This window comes from Castor canadensis, chromosome 7, assembly GCF_047511655.1.
Source record: "Castor canadensis chromosome 7, mCasCan1.hap1v2, whole genome shotgun sequence".
NCBI lineage: Eukaryota > Metazoa > Chordata > Mammalia > Rodentia > Castoridae > Castor > Castor canadensis.
The window spans coordinates 5,684,388-5,712,249 of NC_133392.1; the positions used below are offsets into that span (position 1 = coordinate 5,684,388).

The window sequence follows — 27,862 nt, forward strand, 5'->3', positions numbered from 1 at the left end:
GTTCATTTATACGTTTGTCCGTGAAGTGCTGGTGCTCACGGCATGCCAGGTATGTCCCCTGTGAGGAGAGGACCAGCATCGATGGCTAGTGGAAACCCAGGGGCTTCCTGGAAGGAGTGGCTCCTTCCACTCCTGCTATATAGTCACTTCTCATTCTCCCTGAGAACCTTGATTTGACCACTCCATGGAACCCTGACCTGTGCAGACAGCAACTTCCAGAGCCTAGAAGGACTGAGCATGACTGGGCATCTCCACTTACAGAGGAGATTCCTGACACAGAGGGAGGAACCTGAGTCTCCTGGGGGAGACACTGGTTCCCACTGGGAAAACCTCCTTAAGTCACCACTGTGGCCTTTGCTGGCCTGCTTTCCTGGGAGGCAGTAGCAGGTGAGTAAGTGCCACTGGGCTGGCAAGAGGACTCCTGGGACTGCGGAAACACCCAGCTTTTCACTCTGATGAAGACAGGAGCAAACCGTACACATGCTTTCAAAATGCTTTGGACTTGGGTGCTTAACATGGCTACAGCTTTAAATGTAAATTATCCCTCAATAAAGATGATTTTAAAAGGAAGTCATAAGGGACCATATTTCAATTTGTCCTTGGTAGGGTATAAGAAGGGAGGAGACTGGCTGGAATTTTGAGCCAGGACACAGCTCCCCCACCCTCAATACCATCTTGGATTAAGGCCAGGAAATCCAAGGGTACTGACGCTACTGTCACTGGGGAGGTGGCAACCAGAGCTATTTCTGAGTCACAGTGCAAAGACTCACCAGAAAAGGAATGAAAGTAGACAGAGAAGACAAGACACAAGCAACAAGGCTGTGGGTTGGACAACCTTTGGGTTAGACATCACGTGCAGAGGGGACCCGAGGAACACACTACTTCCTCAGACCCGAGGGTCACAAAGTCACTGAACAGTGTGAAAGGTTTTTGCCTAAACCCTGCACTCAGGGTGCACAAATAAATCAGTAAGAACTGTCACATGGACAGACAGCAAAAGTGCCAGCAGTCGCTTCTTCAAGAAGGTGAACGAACATCAGCTGATAGTCACATGCCTGACAAAAAACATCCCATCTCCTAATAAAAAGAAATATTGGTTTTAATAGATGGTTTGAAATTCTCTGAACATAGTATTTATTTTGTCAATATACAGTACCAGGGGCTCAGGAACATTTCAAATAGAGATGACATATTTAATTCACAGAGAAAGTGAAACCTCATTTAACTACCTTGGAGGGTCACAAAGGGTGGAGAGAGAGGCCACACCAGGCTGAGGGGGAGGTTACGGAAACAATCCGGAACTAATGAGCAGACAACGGGAGGACAGTGAGCACAGAGGCAAATTGTAGGCTGGCTAAGTCTACCCTCGCCTGTGACGAATAAAGGCCAAAGGTGTCGTTTAGAAAATTTTAAATTATTGAATAGGAAGAGAACAAATTCAAACATGGAATAAATACCACTGATTTAGAACTGCTAGCATTTAAGACAGGCTGGTACAGACAGCCACATGGTAAACTGAGACACAGAAATTAAAGTACACACTTAGGTTTCCTTTGTTCTCACACTACAAGTTTAGCTGTGAGCGATGTGATGAGCGAGAGGAGCTGGAAGAGTCTCCCCAAGCTACCACTACACTACCCCAACAGCTCTGGATCACAGGACATTGTACATAGCCAATAGAAATGATGTAGCCACAGCGAGTAAACCTTGAGACGGGTGGTGATTACATAGTAACTATGTTATAAAAGAAATACCAATCAAATACTGAATTCAAAGCATTAGTGAAAAGTATGCAGAAAGATAGATTTCCAAAAGAAGAAATGCTATTACTTTCAAATTTTCAAAGGAAATTTAACAACCCGACTAAGCATGATATTGGCAAGATCGCAAAATTTCTGAGCTGGAGAAGACTAAGCTCACCACCTCTAAAGTCCTTGTGGACATCTGGCAGAATAAAAGTCGAGAACACATATCCAGGCAGGCACCAGTGGTTCACACCTGTAATTCTAGCTACTCAGGAGGCAGAGATCAGGAGGATCATGGTTCAAAGTCAGCCTGGGCAAATGGTTCTGGAGACCCTATCACAAAAATGGGCTGGTGGAGTGGCTTAAAGTGTAGGCCCTGAGTTCAAGCCCCAGTACCACACACACACACACACACACACACACACACACACACACACATAAAAGAACACAAATCCACTATGGTGGCTGAAACAATTTGCTCCTCCCACTCCCACCATCAGCAACTTAATCCTACTTATAATAACCATTCGTCTGGCAGAGCCTCTGGTTCCCAGCTGAAAGAGGCAAGTGACAGTCCAGCACTACATTAATTATCCCAAATTATGAATAACTGGGGTATGAATGAGACTCTGCTCCACTGAACTTAACAGAGTATCAACAACAACAACAAAAAAATGACCAAGAGAAAAGGTTTTAGGTATCACAAAACTGGCATATTAATTCTGGAAAGAAGGTTAGTTTAAAATACAAAGACATCACATTTCCAAAGACTGGCTCCAGAATTACGCACTCCACAGCTTTTTTTTGTTTTCTTGTACTCTATCTTTATGCCCGCTTAAAAGAAATTTCTGCCCAATGCAAGCAAATGGTGGCACTTTGTCCCTCTCAGCCTATGCAGGGTGTCCTGTGATGAACACTGTCTACTTTAGAGTGGATCATTTCGTTTCTAAACAGAGGACCCCAGGGTACAAAGGCAGATGGGGACACAGAACATAATTTCAACTCTTTCCTTTGTCTAACAGGTGGAAATAAGAAAATCCATCTGAAGGAACCAGGGCAACTGGGGCTAATGGGCCTGAGAGGCTCGGATTCCAGAACAGTCAGAAGAAATACCCCCACCACACACCACCAGCAAGCACAGCAAGTGCGTGGACACAGGTGATGGAAATGTTCTTTATTTTGAGGGGCATGTGGGGTCCATGGCACAGCATTTGTCCTTGACTCAAATTTCAACTTTTTCATTAAAAGGATTATGAAAAGAAAAAGTCAAAAATTAAATACTCCAGATCCATAGCCAAGGTTGTCAGATTGGGGAATCCAAAAACAACATCAATATGCTATTCATAATATGTTGGCATATAGAAGAACAAAGAAAGACTGAAACTAAAAGGATAAAAAAGGTATTCAATGCAAACAATAACCCACAGAAAGCAGGTGCAGCCTCTTAGCATCAGACACAGACTCTAAGATCCATTGCTTGTCTGAGGGGTCTGGCCATGGGAAAAGAATACAATTTAAAACCCTCATGCCCCATATTTTATGCATGATGTCTTGGGGAGGAAGGGTCCCCAAGTACTAGATGGTGTTCCTCATCTAGTACTTTTCACACCCTGCTAAGGAAGGAATGCAGCAACATGGAAGGGTTTGGTGACATAGGGAGTAAAAAGCCCATAGCACCAGGCTCCTGAGTTGCAGAGTGAAGGACAGCTATGAAGCCCAGCCTGAGGGCAGGATGATCTCTGTGCCCTGTAAATGGCCTCTGCAAATGGCATGTCCTCTACTCAAGATGACCAGAATACTTGGAAAATGGCCATCATTTTCTACAAATACATCTCATACATAAAAGATGTTGTAATTGTTTCATCTGCTCCCCTGCTAGAGGACGTACCCTGCCCACATGTTCCCCAAGCAGCTCCTAGAAAGGACATGTGGCCATGTACCCCAAGAAGGCATTCCCAATGGGAGCCACAAAACTCTGAAAGGGGACAGGCAAGGGTCCAGGAAAGCTTTTTCAATTAAAAACATATTTTATTTAAAAATAAAAATGAAAAAAGTTATCCCATGACAAAAATAAAAGAACTCATAAAGAATTCAAAAGATAAAATTTGCAAGAGCTCATGTAATTTTCATGCTGAGGGACCCCCATCTCCCCCCATCCCATACTCTTCCCTGGGAGATCTTAACCTTTTCTAAAAATGTAATTAAAGAATAAACCTATATGTGAATTCTCCGTATGTCAGCTGGAGAATCTCAGAAATTGTCATCAGACTTTCAGAATACACCAACAATGATCCTCTCAGCATCCAAGCCCAGCGAGGGGCAGGGCTACCCCTCCACACACCTTACTCTTAACACAGCTCTCCACTCCAACCCCTGTGTTCCTGTACTCCCCAAAACAAGCTACTCCTGCCATCTTATTTCTGTTTCTCCCTCCCACTCCCATCCTCCCTAACCCCTCCATACCTTCCATCCCAACCTGTACCCACCACTGAAAGCTCAGGCCAGTCCTATCTGTCCAAGCTTTCTCTGGTGCTTTCAGTCCATTCGCCACTCTCTTCGAGTCCTAGACTTGTCTGTATTCTCATCTGGGCAGTCTGTGATGTGATGATGTCCCACCTCATCCATTATCTGTCGTCAGGGTCAAATACCTGGCTCCCAGGAATCTCCTAAAGACAGAGTGCTACATCTTTTACTGTCTATTATTTATGGCCTCTGGCCAGTATGAGTCCATGCCTGGCACCAAATGAGCACTTAATATACTATAAAGTCAAGCAATCCAATGCCCATTATCTTTGACTACATGCTAAATGTACATAGATATTAAAATGCGAGTCCTTACGAGAACATCCAAGGACAGCTCAATGTCTGGAGCAGAACTAGAGAAGCATTTACTGCTGCTTTCTCAGTAAGAATGGAACAGACAGCAAGGAAACTGACTGTGCAAATGTTGAAGCAACCATTACTTGTTCTTTAAAGAATCATCTTCATAGCTATTCCCATGGGGCACCACCCCTACTCACTGTGGACATACAGGCTCCTAACACCTGCCTGCCTCTGTCCATGGAGGTCTGCAGATGATGGTGAAACTCCAGGCAGGAAAGCAGGAGGAAAGTGCTGGAGACATCGTACAAGCCCTGAGTCTGAAGAGGAACACATGGGAGATGCCACTGTGGAAATGCCACCAAGAAGGGAGCCTGGTCACCAGCAGTGGGCAAAGATGAGGCATAAATCAGCCCTGAGATGACTCAGGGCACAGATGGAATAGGCCCAACAGATCACCCTGAAGTGGAAGAAGGAAAAGGGGAGGAGTGAGATGTGGGAAGGACCCTGGAGTAGTTGAGTGCAGTGGGAGAAGATGGGAAGTCATGGAGACACAGGTACATACCCTTCAGGGACCCTCTGCCACAGCCTCAGGACAGACACTGCCTGAGAGCTGGAGGACTGAGGTTCCCTGTGAGGTCTACACCATCACTCTGCTTTCTGGTTCTTTCTACTTTCTAAATTTGGTTGTGCTTTTCAGTGTCACTTGCTGTCAGATAGTTCTCAAATTATCGGCAACTCATTGGCTACTAATTTGACCCAACCTCAGTTTCTCTATGACCAAAAGAAGGTACAATACCTACCACATGGCAAGACCACCATGCATACCTTGTGAAGAGATAATGCAGAGAAGAACACTAAGCATGTATTTCCCATGGAAGCATCTAAAATTACACATATAGTCCATATTCAGAAAAGAAAATAACCAAAGGGCCAACAGTCATCTATGAATGGTCATTCATGTGCTATTTTATGGCACTTTATATTTTATTATTTTCCTGTCTTTAAAAAATAATCAAGAAATGGAAACTTTACTATAAACACTCCTACACTTTTTGTTAAATCCAGATTCAGTGACAGGTCATGTGGTAAAAATGAAATATCCTCTACCCTAGCTCACCCACAGCTACCTGCTGCCCCCCTGCCACCTTCACCCATAGCACAGGTGGGTGCTGCCACTCACATACTGGACATGCCCAAAGGGGACATTTTAGTGAGTTAATCATATAACATGGAGCTAACTTCCATAGTGGTGAGCCAGTGGTCCTTCTTGTTCCCACAGTGATAGACATAGCCAAGATGGAGGCAAAAAGGAGGAAGGCCACCTGGCAGACCACATAACCCAGAAGGGTGATTGCCAGAGGGATAGACATATGAAGCCCATCTTCCAAAGGATGCAATGGTGGGAACAATTCAGCAGAAGCACTTTCTACCCAAGAACTATCAAATGATCAGCCTGAGAAAGGAGGGAGTATAATATAATTTTAATATAAAAAGAAAAACAATGAGGGAACTTGGTGCTCACCTAGTTTCTCAGGCACAGCATGCTACAGTTTGGATCTTAAGTGTCCACCAAAGTTCATGAGGTAAAAGCTTGTTCCCCAGTGCGGTGCTACAGGAAGGTAGTAGAGTCTTTAAGAGGTGGGACCTACCAGGAGGTCTTCAGGTCACTGGGGATATGCCCTGGAAGGGAACTGTGGGACCCCAGGTCTTCTTCCTCTCTTTTGCTTCCCAAATAATAAAAGGAGAGGTTTTGCCATGTCACACACTCCTACCATGATATGCTGCCTCACCACAGGCTCAAAGCAATGAGGACAGTCCACGATGGACGGGGGCCTCTGAAACCATCAACCAGCATAACCTGTTTCTCTCTGTAAGCTGATTTTCTCAGACACTGTTGTAATGATAGAAAGCTGACTAACACACAGAACTTTGGCTTTTAATCTTCAGTCAGTGGTGAAATACTAAACATTTAATGTCAGAAGGTACAATTCCTAAAATTCTATGAATATCTCCTTTTCAAATATTGACTATACTTCTGTTATGTTTTACCGAATTAGATGATGAAGACTATTGTCCATTCTTAATCACTTATCTAGACAAAAGATAATTTATGCTAAAAAATAAATTAGTGTCTCTGACACTTAAGGTTACACAGGCAAGAACAAAGTATGATTTGTTTTAGTAAGATACACCTTTTACAGCTCTTTCTTTCCTTTACCTCTTCCCTAATTCAATGTACCATATTGAATATATAGGATTTCCCAAGGGAAAAATAATTCTACTTGAATTATAAAAGTGTCACATTCACAGTTCATGGAGAATAATACTGCTCAGCTTTGTCATCAAAACTATACTGCCTGGCACAGGATTCTAAATAAAACCAGCGTAATGTACAAATTGCAATCTGATGGGGGAGGTGTCATGGAAAAACCGAGGTGAAGAACAGAAAACTGGGATCTGATCCAACCTCTTAGTAGCCCTGTGTTCCTGGGTAAATGCCTGAAAAGCCTCAGGACGGGACTTCCTACTCCCCAACTCCCTGACTCTCCAGTTAGCTACTTGGGTACATTTCATCAGAACACGCACAATCATAACTTATTCTATCCGAAAGATCTACAAACACCGCTAATGAAATTTTATAAACATTCAATCTAACTATAACAGACCTAATGCTTTTTTCACACTTCCGAATGCTACACCACTATAGCCAACAAGTTTCTCAGCAAAATTCTTCCTGGGGATGTTTAAGGGTCTCTTTCCAGACCTGGGCTTGGGCAGCTTGGCATGCCACTTGAACACCAGTCCTAAATGAAGGCTTTAACAACCCTTTCCATCAGCCCAGCGGACAGGCCTAACAAACTGCCGCAAAACCATTTCACAAAGTCACAAATTTGCCCTGGCTTCAGCTGCATTTGCAAATGTCCCCATGCCCATCTCCTGCTGGCTGCTCTCATCCCCAGCCCCTGCTGCCCAGCAACATGAAGACTTCACTTGTACTTCATCCTCATGAAGTGTTTCCTTTCTCAGGGACAGCCCCTTGCTTACACAGGAAGAGATTAGTAAAAAGGACTGACATGCCCAAAAAGAGAGACAATTCTGCGTCCTCTAGGACTATTAAACAATAAGAAATATGCAAGTTTCTGACCACTGGCAGTCATTTTTCCCTCCAATGGAGAGAGGAAACTACTGGGTCCCTTAGGAGGGCAGCTTTTAACCCTAGATACGACCATGTTTTGATTTGGGCACCTCAGCGACATGAATCAACAAATTTCCTTCGTTCTGAAGCAAATTGGGGTTGAGTGTATGCAATTAGATTACTGTAGCTTTATAGCAAGATCTGAATTCAACAAAATCAGTCCTCAACATTGTGTTGGTTTTACTGGGTCTTTTCGCTTTCCATCTAAACTTCAGACTCACATTATCAATAGTCACAAAACAACTTGCTAAGGTTTTGATTGAAAATGCATTGACTCTAGATCATGTCATGTCAGGAAGAATTGGCATCTTAGCAATATCCAGTCATCTTATCCATAAAAAAGGAACCTCTTTCCTTTTATTTACAGCTCGTTTGAGATGTATGCAATTTGCAATCAAAGTAAGTCCTGATGCTATAAAAACTTAAAATTTAAAAAGAATCAACAAACATCTAGGTCAAGTGCATTTATAAACGTCCTTCTCTAAGGGAGAGGCACATCAGCCTCTCTCTGTAGGTCTGGAAACTTCAGCTGTGTTAGATAAGTCTGCATGAAGCCCCCATAAAGGGCTGCAAAAGGCAGGAGGAAGAGCCAGTGGATGTGGGATGGAAAGTTTCCATCAACAACAGAGCTCTCAAAACGCACAGACCTTACACGATTATGTTCTCTGCCATCGCTTTAGAAAGCGTTTTCGTTGTTACCTCTATCAGGCAGGGTGGCAGTGCTGGGAGGGTCCTGGGAGATAACATGCATCAAAAGGCTTTGGCGACTGAGAAGCTGCACAGATAGAGGGATTAGAATTATTTCACGCGGCACAATCCATCAGGACAAAGCAGCAGACTCAGTTCTCCAAACCATATGGGAGTCTGGGTCTGGTACTTCCACAGCTGTATTATGTGACCCCGTATCCAACAGTGAAGCGTTCTATAGCTGCGCAAACCCTGACAGACAGCCACCAAAATCACCACGGAGACAACAGAGGAGGGGCAGACAGAGGACACTGGCCAAAATGTAAAAGAAAATGAGAACCCAGTCCTAAAAGGCAGCACTGTTAGAAGGGGAGGTGAACACACAAAGAAAGTGCTCAAAATGGAGATATGCAGAAGCACAGACCAGCACACTGGGCCGCACGGGTGCAGGCGTCCTGTGACAGAATGGGGTGAGAAGGGCAATGCCGTGGTTCCCAGAAGGAGTAACTTCCAAGCAGAGTCTCAGGAGTCACTCAGCCTTAATGTCCACGCATTCTACAGTCTCTGCCTGCTTTTTTAGCAGCCTCTACAGGTACCTGAGTCAAATCTGGGAAATGACCATGACATTCCTCTCCCTCTCCCTCTCCCTCTCCCTCCCACACCAAATGTATCACCACAGCCCTTAGATGGACCAAACATGCCCATCCTTTCTCAAAACTTTACCACCAACCCTGTAGACCAACGGCGTAAAACCAGGACCAATTTATCCACAGACACAACCCAAGTGCCATGCGCCAGTATCTGGAGATATTTCCGGTTTTCATAACTGACGGGCCAGAAATGCTACCAGAGGCCCTGCAATGCGCAAGACAGGAATATGAGCTCCCAACAGAGCCAAGGTGGGGAGCCCTGCTCTTCCCCATGCCCTAGGTAAGAGGAACCGTTTTATATACCCTGACTCCTCTCTCAGCCTCCCAAACCCATTCTGCAGCCAGCAGCCAAAATGATCTTGGAAAAGATTATGATGACCTGAGCCAGCCTTCTTAGGGGCTTCCACAGATCCTACTTCTTATTGCTCACTTTACTCAGCCACAAACACAAGACTTCTTATTTCTTTAATTTTATTTCATTTGTTTGTTGATAATAGGATCTCACTATGTAGCCCAGGCTAGCCTCAAACTCACATTCCTCCTGCCTCAGCCTCCCAAGTGCTGGATTACATACCTGGCTTGAATGTCTCATTTCTTTTGTTTGTTGTACTAAGGATTGAAGCTAGGGCCTCACACATGTCTGGCAAGTATATACACTGTGCTGCATCCTAAGCACTTGTTCACTGTATTGTAAGACAGGGTCTTGCTATGTTCCCCAGGTTGGCCTCAAACTTGCAATTTCCTGCCTCAGCCTCCCAAGTAGCTTGAATTACAGGTATGATCAATCAACCCCAGCTGAACTTCTCACTTCCTGAAGACAGCAAACATCTTCCTACTTGATGCATCTACAGTATTCCATCCTTTCTTTACTTGGCTCATCCTTTAAATCTTCCTAAAACACCTCAACTATTTCCAGTCCCCCCGATGTACCCTGCAATTCCAAGTTCAACAATGCTAAATTAAAGGATTTCCTTCTAACACAGGGAGGAATGTAGGGGCGATCAACACAGATTGTATCTATCGCAATACTAAAAGAATAGATAAAGAAATGCTAAAAGAAAAACCCTACTATTCAACAACAGAAATAGTAATTTGGTGAGAAATCATCTGATTAAGCAAAACAGTGCACATCAATTCAAGCACATGTCCTGAGCTGGCACACTGTGATTAAATTATAATTATAACAAGACATTCATATAGTAGGTACTTGGCATTTAACAATAAAAAAGCAGTAAACTACAAAATATCAATGCTGTGACTATGAAAAAAATCTCTCAGCACATGCGCCAGTGCTGGTGGGAGACCAATGCCAGAGAGTGGTGAGACACCAAGAGTCTCCTCTGCTGCTCCTATTGCATTTCTGCGATGCTGGACTGCTGCAATGCACGGTGTGCAACACAAAAGGAGCTGAGAGGTGGTCAGAGGAACAAGTATCCCTGGCCAGGTGGCTTCACATTAATCTTGCTCCTACTATATGGTCTCATTCCCCTTAGACAGGGCAAGAAGAACCCTAAGGAAGCAACTAAGAAGACTGTAGAGTGGTATACCACCTGGAACTCTGCAAAGTCACAGACCAGGAAGTCCAGGAATGGAACTGGGAGCACTCTGAGCCATGAAACATTGTCCTTACCTTCTTCCTTTCTTCAAAAGCTGCTTCTTTATTAACATGAACTATGACTTCACTTGTAAGCCTCTTGCCTTCTGTGTGTAAGGCCAACTTTGTTACACTAAAATAGTCCAGAACACTAGGCAGCTGAGGTTTCTCAGTCCAGCTGAAGCCAGCACCAAAGTCTGGCCACAGCAGTTCCGACCCCACAGTTCCCCTTCCTGGTGATCACAGCAGTTGGAATGATCTCCATGCCAGCTTAGGCTGGGCCACTTCCAATTCAAGGAATGGCCAGGAGCCGGTGGCATAAACATCCCATGGGAGCCGGTTATAAAGCAGACAGCTTAGACCCTCCTCAGACTTAAGAGTTGGAATCTGCACTTTCACAGGATTTCAGGCAACTGTGTGCAAACTACGGTTTGAAAAAGTTCTGGTCTATCGCACCTTGTGTGTCAGGCCACCAAGCTGAGGGCTACGTCCTCTCCAGCACATTTCCCAACACTTATCTGGGTGCCACTAACACCCATACTGAGTTCTACTGTGGAATAAATTGTGATTCTCAAAAGGGTATGTCAGGTCCCATCCCCTGATACCTGTGAATGTGACCTTTAAAAAGAGTCTTTTTTCAGATATAATCAAATAACATGAGGTTATACTAGAGTAAAATGAGCCCTGAGTTCCATATGTCTGGTATCCTTATAAGAAGAGGAAAAAAAGACACAAAAGACACAGCTATGCAGGGAAAACAACACATGAAGACACTGGCTAAGACAGGGTGGATGCATCCACAAGCCGAGGGCTGTCACCTACCACTGTGAAGATTCTGATTCTGCCTCAGAGAACACAAAAGGAACCAACCTGCTGACACCTCGACTTTACAATTCTAATCTCCAAATTGCTGCTGCTTTAGCCTATCACGTCTGGTGTATTTATTCTCACAGTCCCAGGGGACTACTACATCTTCCAGGTTGGCTGGACCCTCACCTCCTGGACTCTGAGACCCCCTTTTCTCTCTGTTAGCAGGAAAACTCTCCAGAAGATCCAGCCTGTTGCCAATTCTCAATCAGTATAGCCAGTCCTGTCAGGGCTGACTGCTCCAAGCTGCCAGCCTCAGCTGTTTGGTATTCTTGTTCCAGACATCCATCTCTTGCATGGGATATGACCTGGAAAGTCACTATCCAAGCCATCACATCCTGTGCCCATGAAAACAAGAGACCTGCAGGTAGAGTCCCAATGACATCCATGATCACTCTCTCCTGTTCTCTGAAACACAATCTCTCCCAACCTCAGAAGAAAGAAAATAAAGATCACATCACTTGCTCCAAGTGAAACTTTCAGGCTCAAAATGCTCCCCAATTTCCTTAAGCTGTTTGCTGCTTTATGGAGGTCCACCACCTCCATGGCTGGTTCCCTCACCAGAGCTCTCTTCCTCCCCACATGGCCACCAGTATTGTGCCAAGAGAAAGAAAGGTGACAAAAACAGGTGCTTAACGAGGAAGTGGTTCCCTCAGCATACAACACTGTTGCTGAGTGTTCCATGTGGACTTGTGAAAGCGTGGAAAGCTGTGGATACACAGGCAGACCATCAGTAGGAAACCAAGTCCTGACAATCACCTTGGCCAAACAAAAGGCAGCATTTCAAAAACGGTGAGCCTGAGAGCCTGAGCCTGACTTTCTCAGGATATTAGAGCACTTGGAAGTCTGAATGCCTCCGAGCAAACCAGATGGAGCAGGGCCTTGGCCATGAATAGAGGGTCAGCCAAGGAGGATTATCACAGCACTGTTTCTGGAAATGAAAACAAGAACCATCTCAGTGCTCGCAAACAGAAAATTGGTTAAATAAGTTAGCATACAACCTTGAGGTGATATAGATATATAGATGTAGACATATATGCACATATGTATATGTGTGTATATATATATATACATATATCACCTTAATAAACATGTTCTTGAAAATACTGAATGTATACAGAGAAAAGGAAAGTTGTAAAAGTGTGTGTGTACATAGGAATGTCTACTATGTATCTCACGTATAGTCAGCACTCTCATATCTTTGGGTTCCACATCTTCAAATTTAACCAAGTGTACACTGAAAATATCTGGGGGACAAAAGTGTCTGTACCAAGAACATATGCAGCTTTCTTTCTCTTCACTATGCCCTAAACAATACAGTATGACAACGATGTATTCTGCATTCACACGGTATCAATGTGCACTATAAATTAGGTCATGGAAGTAATGGAGAAATGACTTGACATATACAGCAGGATGTGTACAGGCTGTATGCAAATACTGTCCCATTTGATACAAGGGACTTGAGTTTCTGTGGATTTTGCTATCTGTCAGATCTTGGAACCAATGCTGCACATATGTGAGGGATGACTAGATAAAGATACAGGTACAGATATGTGCTCATATGCATATATCTATAAGTGAGAAGAAAAAGTATAAAGATGAAATGGTAAGTTCAACTCCAAGAGGTCAGTGATAAATGATTCTTCTTCATCTTAATCAACCTCCCCATGAAGAGGAAAATCAAGGTCTTGGCAGGAGGGGCTGGCTGGGCACCGCTACAAGTGAGGCCCAGCATAGGTCCAAGCTATGGAGCAGGAGGTCCTGTCATAGCTGATCCTTACTTGTAATCCCCCTAGAACAGCCAGACTATTTTTCCTGAAGATAATAAAATTGCAAGCTTGTAAATTTGTGAGAAGCACTGTGGAACCTAGATGCTAGCTTAGAAATAACTGCAGTACAAACTTCCCTCAAGAATCTGAGGTAAGAAAGTTCAGTTCAAGTCAGAGTATTGTTTTTAAGGAAACTGAAACTGTGTCTCTCGGAGGGAAAACTCACCCATCAACTGTATTTACTAGGACTCCAGAACAGTTTATTTCTTTTTTTGTTGTTGTTCAAATGATGATTAATAATTCATTGAAGCAAGTCCTGCCTAAGGTCTGAGTAACAGAACTTTGGCAAGTTAGGTTCCCTTGATGATCACCACTTTCCTTTGCTTACATTTAAATCCATAATCCATTTTGAATCAATTTGATTTTTTTTTTCAGTACTGGAGTTAGAGCTCAGGGTCTTGAGCTTGCTGGGCTCAAGATGTGGTACCACTTGAACCACATCCTCCGCCCTCTTCTGCTTTTGTTCTTTTTCTTTTTTTTTTATTTTTATTTTATTCATATATGCATACAATGTTTGGGTCATTTCTCCCCCCTTCCCCCACCCCAGAATAGTTTATTTCTAACACAGTTTCTTTCTAGAAAGGCCAGATGGAAATGGCACCATGGAATGGTTCAATGGGGAGAGACAAGGAGGGCTGCGCCCCAGGACAGTCCCCAGAAGGAAGGCCAACCTTCATGCATCTGTGTGCCATCTGCAGCCCAGGGGCCTCGAATTCAATTACCCATCCTCATGCCTGAGTGCCAGGGGCCTGGGGCTCAGCAAGTCAGGGGAAGAAAGGCAGCAGAAAACTAAGAATGATATTTTTAAAATATATTGCACAGGAAAAGACAAGGAAGAGCCCTAAAGAATGGTTTGCAAATGCAGGTTGAGATCTGAAACAGTACCTGTCAGCCAGCAATTATTTAGTGAAAAACATTAATCTAGCATAGACTAAAGGAGACTAGAATAGAAAATGCCACTGTGAAAACCATGGAATAAGGGTACACATTTTTCATGAACCATTCTTCATCTTTATGAACACAACACACACTTGGGTGTACATACACAGACATACACACACATGGACACATGCACATATACAATGCTCAAACACACCCTACATGCATGTGCACACATTCACATGTATGTGCACGTAATGTACACACAATATATTCACACATACACACAGAGACATCACACATGCTGCTGGCCTGTTCAGACCCCACACGTGTGCACACTCACACACATTGGTATAGGCATATACACATATACATATAACTCACAAAAATATATACTCACAGACACAAACACTATAAGTAATATCCATTTCTTACTGTGACCTGAAGTCAAAATTTCCTTCTAGGGAAAATTCGGGTATTCTCAGCCCCCAACCGAACAACAGACTGCCTAGGTTATATGTGGGATGGTCTGTCCAGAATCATCCCAGAGAGAAGGGAGTAATATTAACAGAACTGAGTTAACATGTCACTGCCTGTGGTAACTGATTGCAAAGCCCCATTGCCCCAGTCTAGCACACTGATGCATGAGAGCTGAGAACAGGAAACTCCTGACACAGAACAGGGCCAACACAGAGGGTTCTCCTCAAGAAACATCTATGACCAGTCCCATCTGCCTCTCTCCCCTCCTCTCAGACTGCCCCAATATTTGTGGCATGACACTGAATTTCTTCACAGAAATGTACACTTAAAATGGGAAATGTCATGTTATTTCATCAAAATTTTTGGCCACAGTCCTGTTTTTAGGATACATCCAATGAGGGACAGTGAAGAGGCAGGAGGTGAGTTTGGGTGCCCCAGAGCAGGAACCTGGGAAGTGGAGATGACATTCAGTGGTTGCCTGACAGAGAGGAGGGAATGGAGGCAACACCCACACTTCCTGTAGCTTCCTCTCCAGCCTAACATGAAATGCCGCCCATGCGTCAGTCTTCCCACTTCAATGAAATAACCTTATTCAAGTCTGTCATTAAATCAGATGGAATGATTTTAACACAATGGCACAATGTTGAAAACCCTCCTATGAGGCCATGTTGACCCTACAGTGACTTATAGTCTGAAATGTCTCTGGTTCTGCCTTCCAGAGGCACAAAACACTATGGGCAAGTCTAACCTGTGACATGGATGTGAGTGGGGGGTCGGTTCTGAGGAGGGGACTACAAGATGACAACTCTCACAATCAGAAAACCCTAACCAGGTCATCCGGAATAACTCCACAAGCCATGGGGGGCAAGCTGACTTCCAGGACACAAGTGAGAGGGTGCAGACAATCCACAAAATCAAAGCAGTCAACAGGACCACCCTCAGCCACAGGAAACTCCTCAGGGTGGAAAATTCTTTATATAAGACAATGCACAGTTGGATTTCCATTTAAAGATAGTAAAACAAAGAGTTAAAACAGCACAATAACCAGGGTCCCACGATAGGAACCTCCTATCGTGAAATCTCCAGCATGAAAAAGCAACTATGGTGAAACAATACAGTACCAAGTCAGCAGCGAGGGAGGCAGCAAGTCAAAGGAAACCCATGCACCTGTCTCACAGATGCAGCTTTGCATCAATGCATGAACGTCAATGTCACTAACTTTGCTCATGTCTTACAATGAACACTCCACAGTGGAGACCCCAGTCTCTACTCACTAAGTGATTTGACTTTCAGGAAAGCAGGCAGACACAAGTCAAGCCCGATCAAATTTAATAATGTAAGAATATATTTAGCAATCTAAAATTACTTCTGGGCACAACACTTCCGACAATTTTTATCTATTCTTACACAATATGTGTCTGTTTTTCTAAAATGCCACGGGATTCAGTAGTAAAATGTTCCAAGCACATTGCTAATTTTAACCTTGGAACAATAAGGCAGCTTTCGGCAATATCAAATCGCCAAAATAACTAACCTAACACTTGATATATGCAACACATGCCTTTCTCAACAGATCACCAATTTTTAGACCAAATTCATGTAGCTATCAATAAATTATGATGAAGAATCCAACAGCTCTCCCAGCCAGCTGTACCATTCCAGAGGCAAAATGAAGTTATGGCTTTATTCATATCTAGTCAGTCTGGTTCGTGTCACAGCAATCAGGAGACATTCTAAACACACACACACACACACACAAACACCCCACAGGCACTCACACACATATTCATACACACACTTAAACATATAGTCACAGTCACACACTCACACACTCTGAACACACACACACCCCTTTGTTCAGACCACATGGCAACACTCCAAACTGGGAAATATCTTTGAGACAACAGTCATAAGAATGTTTTCTGAAGTCACACAATAAAAGGACATTGAAAGAGTACAGTAACAGAAGAGGTGGACACAATGTGGAAAGAAAGCCAGAAGTTAGTCACTTAGAAGGGTCATGTTCTTTGAAGGAATTATCACAGGCGGTTATCTGCAAATCGCACAGCTTCTTCTGTAAGAAGTCAGCCCATAAAAGTCACAAAACTGGAACACCCTGGAATGTGGGACCCTGGTACTGCTCCTTATGCCCTGGACTCAGTAAGTGGACTGAGGACACTGGGGTCTTCCAAAGGAAAATAGGGTGAGAGCAAGAGATCACCAGTGAGAGAAAGAGAAGGACTATGGGCGTGCTGGATCCCCCGCCCTTCTGCACAGGCAATGACAATGACTAAAGCACAAGATGTAACACACTGCTAGGGCAGTTTGTGGTCAGCCTGGCATCCATGGCTCTGTCTGCCTCAGTCTGCAACAGAGTCCCAGAGTCCAGGACACCTAGGCAAGCTAGGCATAAGACATGGCTGTCATCAATTTGCACCTGTGAATAAGATAAAGTAATTCAGAACTTCCCACAGGCAAGGGAGCAAAGAGATAAGCAAAGAGACATTCCAGCCCACCTAGGGAAGAAGCAGAACAGAAGACACGCACATGCAGCATGGTGAAGGTCATTACCAAAGTGACTCCTCAGCCTCCACTCTGGTTCAGCAGGGTGTGCTGCTGCCTCTGCCAACCCACACAGGGAGTCCTTCCTCCAAAAGTCGACTGACTGCTGGGGACACCCACCTTCACGCGGACCGTCTGGTCAGACATGCTGCTCATCATGCCGTTGATGGAGCGGAAGAGCTGCAGCAAGGACTCCACGAAGTCGGCCTCCCCCTTGTTCTCATACAGTCTGCAAGGCAAGAACAGGAAACGGTGGGGCCTGTGGAGAATGCACACACTGCTGACACTGCATCTACGGCCATTAAGGGGTGCCTGGGGACCAGTCAGAGCATGGGGCGACTTCCCCAACATCCCAACATCCACGCAAGGTAGGATTCAACCTTGAGACTAGTCCAGACCACACAGCTATGGATTCATGCCTCCACATGACACAGAGAATGCGCAATGACACTACTTATTGCTGTGTTCCTGGTAACACGACCCATTTCATACGTCTGAAAAACAGAAAACATATACAAAGGGAATGCTGGAAGGACATGGGGAGGAGGGAAGAAAAGGAGGAGGGAAGAAAGATGAGAAATTCAGCTTTAACTGCACTCCACAGAAAATACACTATAAACTGGTGCGTTTTCTGCCAGGATCCTGAAATTCATAATGCTACATAATTAACAATCATGCTGAAACTTAATTGGGTAAATTTAACGTGATCTTATAACCATTTGAAAATGACATTATAATGGTAAATTCAAAATTACTTCAGTCAGGTACTATACAGAGCCCACGGTAACTGGAAATCTTTCAAGAGCTGCAACATATTCAATAAACGGATAATAAGGAAGTTATACACTGGCATATGTATGCTAATTGTAAATAAGCATCTATAAATTATCTATTAGCAGTTACTTCAACTTGCTGTTACTAAAAAGCAATGCATTTGCATCTTAAAATGCTGCAACTCAGATGTTTTATTAATATGGACTAGTTTTCTGCCTAATTAAAAGCATAGTCTACCTGAAAACTTGTGTAAAATGGAAAATTTTATAAACTAAGTGATAATTAATTACCCTAGAGGTAATCTTACATTTAAATGAGTTTCACTGTAAAGCAAAGAGTTCTGTGTAAAATGGGGAATTGCAAACTAGTGTGTCTGTTGTGTAAATAAAGGTTTCCAACTAGAGGGCCCCTTGTAAAAAAACAACTGAAATATGGTGTTCGGAACTTGTACTTAGGAGTGGCGGGGAAACAATGGCAGGTTGGTACAAAGCCTTGGTGAGGAGAGAATGGGCAATCTCCCCCACCCCGGGAAATTCACCCGTTCCTGGAGCTGCGTGGCATGCCAGACTAAACCAAAATGAAAGTCTCCAGAAAGAAGAATGGAAGAGGAAATGACTTCAACTTGGAAAATGGCAGCAAGAAGAGCCACAGATAACACAGCAGACTCTTGGGTGAAAACGCTGGAAAGAATGAAAGATCAAATGCAGACAGAGGCTCACAGGGGCATCACCCACCTGTCTCTGATGAGAACAAGGTGCTCAGCCCACTCTCTCAGGCCAATAGAGAACACATGGATCCTCTCCGGAAGAAGACAATGCTTCTGAAAGAATTGTTGGGAATTTTTACAGTTTCTCACATACACACACACACACACACACACACTCAAACCATCAAGTAAAATTCAATAAACTGAGCAAAAAACAAAAAAGCCACATGGCCAAATCAAAGAGGAAAAGAAGCCAATACAAACTGACTCACAGGTAATCCAGACACAGTAGCTAGCTACAAAGAACATCAAAGTAACCCACATTATGTTTTAAAACAGATTAAACAGAAAGATGGAAAAACAGAAGGTAAGGTGGGACATTTTAGCAGAGAAATGAACCTGTAAAAAATAAATGAAAATGCTAAAATTAAAGGATATAATATCTAAAATTAAGAACTCATTATGTAAGTTAACCAGAGAGTAGACACAGCAAGAGACAGAAATAGTGAAATGGAAGAAAAATCACAGAAAAATAACAACACAGAAGTAAAAAGGAAGAAAACACAGAAAAGAGTTTGGAATATGAAGGAACATAAAGAGAGAGCATGCACATATAATCGAGGTGTGGGGAGAAAAGGAGAGACTATGAAGCAGAAGAAGCATTAGGACAGACACCACCATGAATTTTCCAAAACTGATGAAAGACTAATTCAAAAATCCAACAGAGGATTTTGAAAACATGAAAGCCTTCATATGCAGCCACAGTGAGACTGCAAATAAGCACAGAGAGACTCTATAAAGGCAGCTAGAGGAAGAAAAAAAATGACATTATTTACCTTCAAAGACACAACAAAAAGGCTAAAGTAGACTTCTCCACAGAAATGATAGAAACCAAAAGAAAATAGAATAGCACCTGGAGGAAGAAAATAACTGGCAATCTAGAATGCTGTATTAAGAGAAAATATCTTTCAAACACAAAAATGAAATAAATAATTTTCATACAAACAAAGCCTATAGCTGACTTCTACTAAAAGAATTTCTACAGGAAGTTCTTTTGACAGGAGGAAAATGATCCCAGAGCAAAACATGGAAGTAAAGGAGAGATGAAAAGCCATTACCAGTATAAAACACAGCCAATGAATGCTGACAATACAAACAGCAATGTCTGACAGACTTTCAAATATACATAGAATTTAAATGCATGGTAATATTAACACAAAAGAGAGAAGAGAGTAAGTGTTCTATTTACCTAGCCAGATCTAGAATGATCAAGGAAGTGACAACAGTGACGATCTGCATTACACTCCACTCAAACACGCATGTGTTCAACTGGGGTAACTCTCGAGAGACTAGAAAAGATTAAAGGAACAGAATATGCAATGATAAACAGAAAGGGTTGGTATCAAAGATGGCAAAAAAGGAGGAAAAGGAGAACAAAATAAGGATTGCTAAAAAAAAGAATGTTAATAGAAAAATAATAGACAGAAGCATGCGAAAAAATGTAAGTTGCCAGAATCAAAATGGAATCACTTGTGTTAACCTTACCAAAAACAAGTAAATAAAGGCAGGAGGCTAACCCACACCTGCCTGATACTATTCCAAAGACTGCCAGAACCACAAACCCACACAGAAGTCACCAAAACATTACCTGGAAAGTGCTTCTAGGACAGGTGTGGTGCTACACACCTACCGTCCCACCTAATCAGGAGGCAGAGACAGGAGGAATACCACTGAAGGCCAACCTGGGCAAAGTTAGGGAGACTCTATCAAGAAAACAAACTAAAAGCGAAAGGACTGGAGGTGTGGCTCAGGTGGTAAGAGCACTAGCCTGGCAAGCACGAGGCCCTGCATTCAATCCCAAGTACCACCAAAAACAAAACCTAAAAAGGACCTCTCCCAAAATATCTACCCATCAACTATCTGCTCAGACTCAGAGTGGTGACACGCTTGTTTTTAGTCACTGTGGGCAAGAGTTGCCATTGAAATATCTAATGTAATCATCGTATTTTTCTCTTTAAAAACATTGCCCTACATGATAAAAGCGAGAGCGCACAAGGGAGGGGTGAGGATAGGGAAGACACCTAAAAAACTAGCTAGGATTTGATGCCCTTAATGCAGAGAAACTAAAGCAGATACCTTAAAGCAACTGAGGCCAATAGGAAAAGGGGACCAGGAACTAGAGAAAAGGTTAGATTAAAAAGAATTATCCTAGAAGGTAACACACATGCACAGGAAATTAATGTGAGTCAATGCCCTGTATAGCTATCCTTATCTCAACCAGCAAAAACCCTTGTTCCTTCCTATTATTGCTTATACTCTCTCTACAACAAAATTAGAAATAAGGGCAAAATAGTTTCTGCTGGGTTTGGGGGGGGGGAGAGGGAGGGGGCTGGAGTGGGTGGTAAGGGAGGGGGTGGGGGCAGGGGGGGGAAATGACCCAAGCCTTGTATGCACATATGAATAATAAAAGAAAAAAAGAAAATAAATAAATAAATAAATAAATAATAAAATAAAATAAAAACATTGCCTTGCTCAACCTTTGAACATGCCCATAATTTACGACAGCATGCATATACCCACTGCAATGATTGCTAAATAAATATCGTTATGCTTTGGAGAATCTCATCTGACAATTTTTTTTTAATTTACATTGATGTGTGGTGACTAGAAACAACCTGAAACAAGGCCACCTTGAGAGCAAACATGGGACTGGACAGTGGTCCCCATGTTGAATCCTTTGCACCCCAGCTCCATGGTGCACTTTGTTCTGTGCTGATGGGTCTTCTCTCAGGCCCAGGATCCCCTCTTCTTGGTAGAGGATCCCTGGTCATGTTATTTGAAGAATTCTTTCATTAAGAAGCAAGGCAGACTTCCTTTGGGTCAATTTGGAGACTACACCCACTAGGGGTCTCTTGGAAGGAGCTGTTTGTTTTCCCAGGAAAGAGTTTGGGTAAGAGTAATTTTGGCTTTTCTTGGGTCCTAAGCAGAATGTAATTAATTCAAACTTCGTAAGGAAAGATCCCCCCAGAATTCCTAGGAATAGCTCTAACAGGAGCTCCCCTCCTCCCGCAGCTCTGCTCTTGTTTAGCAGGGATTTCTTCCCTGTTCTTTAATGTAACTGAGTTCCTGGTAACCCCTTATCACCTGCTGCCAGTCAAATCACTATAGATTCTTTGCACAAAGAATACTTTTCTTCAATCTACATGCCTAATTTAAAACATTGTTGTGAACATTGTTGAGATCATCCCTACCCTGCAACTATGGGGTTAACATTTTCCTTGTTTTCTCTTCAGAGTTTGAATATGCTGACCTTTTTCAACCCATATGAAGATAATTTTGTTATTCAAGGGTGTTTGGAAATTTGTTATTTCAGCTAGATCTAGCTGAAAGGTAAACATCGAAGAGTTAACTCCTTACCTCATTTGAGATGGGGAAAAGGAGAGAAAATAAATAAAAGGTAAAAACACTTCCTTAAAAAAACCACACTGCACAGGCTGGAGGTGTAGCTCAAGTGGTAGCATGCACAAAGCCCTGAGTTCAAACTCCAGTGTAGCCTCCAAAAAAAAGGTTGTGTATGGTGGATCAAGCCTGTAATTCCAGCTGCTCAGAAGGAGGGGATCAGAAGATAGCTAAGATAGCTCAACCAATGGCTGGGTGCACGCCTGTCATCCCAGCTACAAGGGACACATAAATCCAGGTTAGCGCAGGCTTAAACCAAAACACTATCTCAAAAATAACCAATGCAAAAAGGGCCGAAGGCATGGCTCAAGTGGTAGAATGCCTGCCTAGCAAGTCCTGAGTTCAACTCCCAGTACCACAGCGGGGACAAAACTGCTACGGAAAATCTTTTACCTGAAAATTTTGGGCCTCACTTTTCAGAAAACTGCACTTAAAAATATTAGAGCTTAGTCATATAAACAGGTGACCATGACTTCTTCTATTTCCTCATAAATATAATCTAAATTCAATTGTCTTTTAATAAAATAGTCTATTTATATTACTATATTACTGTCTCACAAATTTGTTGATAGCATTTTTAAAAAGGTATGTGAACAAGTTGGCTACATCCAGATTGTCAACCTGCAATTTGGCCTGAATTACATGGACAGGCAGGGTTATATTTATCTGTACTAGATGTTTAAAATGGGAGCACAAGTCTGACCTCAGAAGAAATGAGCAAATAAAAGGACAATGCAATGTGGCTTGCTTACTGTATATTTTAAGCAGAACATTTCAACTTTTAGGGATGTTCTTGGGCCAGAACATAATTTAAGATAATTACTATGCTTTCTCAATTATCTCAATTTTCATAAGTAATTAGGGAATAAATATTTGAAAATAAATTAGGTGAATATATGTGGGATATTTAAAAGTCTTAAGATTATGTTAGAGATTCAAAACGCCTGAATCATTCCAAAGTAAGTTAAAACAGCAAACATCAATTGCTAAATATATATTCAAGTTCTCTTGGCTTCTTAAATTATCTTTTTAAAAAAATAAGAAATTGGGTTTATCAACAAATACATTTTTCATAAAATTTTAGCAGATGGAAAAATCTCAAGATTGCTTTCTTCTTCAGTCTTCACTGAAAGTAAGGTTACTTAAGGAGTTTAAAATTCTAACTGACACATAAGTCTATATGCAAAAAACATAAAAAGAAACGTAAGCTGGGTGCTGGTGGCTCACACCTATAATCCTAGCTACTCAGGAGGCAGAGACTAGGAGGATCGCGGTTCAAAGGCAGCCCAGGCAAATAGTTCCACAGTATCTCGAAAAAACCCTTCACAAAAAAATGCTGGTGGAGTGGCTCCAGGTGTAGGCCCTGAGCTCAAGCCCTAGTAATGCAAAACAAGAATTAAAAAGAAAAAAAAAGGAAAGACACTTAAATGTATTTTGATGAGGAAAAACATAAAGCATATTTTCATTGGTAAAAAGAGTAATTTGTCTAAATTTGGAGATTTTGAAAGGATGTTTTGCTTCAAATGTAAATTTAAGGAAGGAAAAAGTAAAATAGAACCATTGAGCGAAAGAGAGTGAGATACAAAGAACGTTATGAGTATGAAGACAGAGTCTTGGTAAGAAAGAGCAAAAAGAAGAGAGATTTTTTTCAGCTGGGAAAAGAAGGTATATTACAAGATAAAGATTTTGTCCAAAAGTAGAGGGATGTATTATTCCAAAATGAAAAGAAGGACTGATAGGGGACAGACTGAAGAGTCAGCCCAGTCACAGAGGACAGAGTGCTCTAGAGTTAGAGGAGGAAATTAGCATGTGACCAAGTTAGTGATAGCTTTAAAAATTTATTAAGAAGATTTTTTAAAATCTGAACATCAATACATTGATATAAATCAAGAGAATCTAATTCTCCATGTTTAAAGAACAAGATTTCCATAAAATACTGATGTGCTCTTAGTAAAATTTACAAAAACTGGCCTGGGAACAAAGATTTTGTGTTGTATTAAGACTATTTCCCGATTTCTGCTGTGCCTATTGTATTTTTAGTTAAGAAACAAAGTTATAAAAGAGTTAAGGTTGTTTTGTTAGACATCGATTTGTTTTAAAGTCTTTTAAGTGATCACTTTATAACTGGTTCAATCTCGTTTGCCACTGTTGTTAAATAAATAACTATGATTTTACAATGATGTTTGATATATATTATTGATGTAAATGTTCTAAAGATTGTGCAAAATTTATAAAACTCTGATGCACCTTGCTGTGATGACTGTCATTTTAAAATGGAATATGCAATAAAAATAAATTTTCTCGTCAATTGCTAAGCTCTCAGAATTGTAACCATATTTATTCTAAGTCTTTTGCCATTATATTTCTGATTCTTTTCTAAAGCATTTGCAGGAAATTTCATAGGAAAGACTCTAATGAGAACTCTTTCTGATAAAAGTAAGCTCATTCCACAAACATCTTGACTTTTCTTTGATTATGTTTGGTAAAAACTGAGTAAGTAAAGAAAATAATTCTTTCTTGATTCCAACTATTACAGAAACTGGATTTGTTTTGCTCCTGTTATTTTGCTTTATATTTTCCTGCAAACTTTGTATCCGTGGTCTGTCAAAATCCTGCGGAAATATACAACTCCTAAGGAAATAATCTGCTCAGCACTTGCATACAGACATATATAACTGAACTTCACAACCAAGTAGACTTCACCTGAGACCAGCTCTAAGACCTGTTGCACAAATGTGACTAAGAGGGGGTTGATGCCGACTCCAGTCACCAGTCACTTCTTTCTCCCCCGACAGGGGACCAGATGAGAAACCAGATGTCCTGGTTCATCTAGGCAAAAAGAGACATTCAAATCCTCACTGCAGGATGATTTATCAACCAACAATGTTATCAGAGGGATACTTGATGAAAAAGGCAGAATGGGAAAGTTATCAAAATGAAAATATAATTGCAATGCCAACCCTACACAAAAAAGAGCAAGTAATTAAAAGAGCTCATAAGTACAACTGTCTAATAGTTACCATCACAAAAGACTGTGTTAGAACCACAAGCTTGCACAGAGGCCACCAGAATCGTAGACTTTTCTACCATGACATCTGCCAGTAACTGTCTATTTAACCTGGGACTGATGTCATGCTTCTGTACTCACTGTGGCCAAAGATTATTGTTTCAAAATATCTGATGTAATCTTCCTCGTTTTTGTCCTTGCAGACTTCCCCTTGCCTCATCCTTTCTAAATATACCCACAGTTTGATATGACACTGTGTTTCCATTATAATATTCTGCCACCGTCACTGCACTGCTGGGCCCATAATTCTTTGCAGAATCTCTCTTCAATTTCTCTTTTTTCATTCAGGTTGGAAAATCCAAAGTATTACTTAAATACATTCTATGTAAATTTAAAATGTTCAATAAGAACTGTCAGACTGGATAAATTTAAATAAAGATACATGCTGCTTGTACAGGACCTATCTTAAGAAAGGTTGAAAGCCCAAGAATGAAAAAAGGAATTTCATGCAAACAGTAACCAAAAGATAAACTTTTATATTGATTAAAGAATAAATCCATATGACATAAAAATTATAAATCTGTAGGCCCATAATAACTGTTCCAAAACTTATAAAGCATAATTAATGAGTCTTTAGTATATTCAAAATTCTAGTAAAAACCTCTCAAGGATGAAAATTCAATAATCAGGTACTGTCGACCTACAATGTTTAGGAGACATAAATGGCTAACATTTCACCATGACCACTTTGAAGATTCTTTCTGTAATGAAAGATCACTGGGGAACAGTCTAGAATTTTACATCTCATTTTTATCAAATAAGCCAGAAAGAGTCATTTGTTTGACCTACTTTGAGGGAGAGGAAAAGACAAATGCAAAGAACTAGTGTGCTGGGCATAGTGGCTCATGCCTGTAATCCAAGCTACCAGACAGGTAGAGATCAGAAGGATGATGGTTTAAGGTCAGCCTAAGCAAAAAGTTAGCAAAACCCCATCTCAAGCATTAAGATTGGTGTGGTGGCATAAGCCTATTATCCCAGCTATGTGGGAAGTGTAAATAGGAAGATCACAACACATGCCAAACCAGGCAAAAACACAAGACCCAATTCTGAAAATAACCATACCAAAAGAGGGCTGGAGGTGTGGCTCAAATGGGAGAGCACCTGCCTCGCAAGTTCAAGACCTTGAGTTCAAACCCTAGCACAATCCCAAAAAAAAAAAACATAGACTTACTTATAGATGAATAAAACCTTCTGAGTCCTTGCTCTATTTTCAATAAGTGTTCATTAACAATGAGTGACAAAAATGTTTGTCTGTTAACTACATTCTATTTTGTGACCTAGAGAATGAAAGCAAAAAGACAGATGAGCATAACTTATTCACGATCAATAACTAATTATTCACAAAGCTAACACCACATGACAGGCAAAACTCTACAAAGCACAGCAAAGACAGACACATGAGAGCCAAGCGATGACCAGATCTAGTCACTGGACTCGGCATGTCTGATACAGGACGTGCCTGTTTTCTGGCTTTCTGGTTAACGCAAACCTCCCACACAGAAAGCACAGACACAGTCCAGCAGAGAGATGCTCCTGACTGCCAGAAGTTTTTCAGTGGGGTCTTCATGGACCAAATGTCTTAAGGCCAGAGCTTTTAAACTGCTGTTCTCATTTCACCACAAAATGGACTTTATAAACAAAACAAAAAGTATGGATTTGTATTGCAAGAAAGCCAGTAAGATAACTAGGACAAATTTCAACATCTTCATCACCCAAGTTGCACCTCTTTGTTCTTTAGAAGAATAATTACTGTCAATTATCCGAGAATTTAACAAAGCGACAGCATTATATGGAAACACAGCCGACCATTTTGAAAGAAGAAAAATAATAGATTTCAAAAGTTTATTCCAACTGCAAAAAAGAAAAACACGCTTGTCACTTCCAGCTGGGAGCACAATTGTTCTTCTCCCAAGGTAATAAACGTGCTGCAGGTAAGAAAATGAGAGCCCTGGTTTGTTTTCTTCCTGCCTCTAAAAACACCCCACACCGGACCTGCTTAGAGCTTATTATGGCTAAACACTGCAGACATCTGTGTGGGATACCAGACTGCTGCTTCACCAATAGTCTATCTGGAAAAAGAATATGGCAGCACCCACATCAGGCCTTTGACCTCACAGGTGAATGTTACCACAGGACAATGGGAACAGGGCAGTCAGGAGCTAAAAGACTTTGGTCCTTTTACCCAGGATTTTAAGGTGGAAGATTTTCCTCCCCTACAGCCTGTGAGATACTAAAACACCTTCAACAGTTTAGTCCACACATTTAAACTGCAGGAGCGATGGGATGCGGACACAATTACATTCTACATTCAAAAGGAACATGTCTCCTTCCCTCCCCTCAAGAATCCTACTAGGCAAAATCCACAATTAGGACACATTTAGAGAAAAAAAAAAGTCATGAAACTATTAAAGTCTGGCAGAAGAGACAGGTCTCAAAAGCCCATCATGTCTTTATGAAACAATGAAAGATCGAGGGAGAGAGGGAAAGAGAAGGAAAGAAAAAGGGTGAGAAGGATGGTGATCATCAAAGCGCCATCAGCTC

At 41.8% G+C, this 27,862-nt stretch overlaps 1 protein-coding gene across 2 annotated transcripts in view; it reads right to left on the bottom strand.

Moving 5' to 3' along the window:
• The window catches only part of Dock1 (dedicator of cytokinesis 1), a 477,546-nt gene that overhangs the window by 332,509 nt on the left and 117,175 nt on the right, over positions 1-27,862 (bottom strand). For both annotated transcript variants that reach the window (XM_074078054.1, XM_020167338.2), the window contains exon 23: positions 17,436-17,544. In XM_074078054.1, the coding sequence (XP_073934155.1) occupies positions 17,436-17,544 (109 nt within the window). The remainder of the gene's footprint in view (positions 1-17,435; positions 17,545-27,862) is intronic.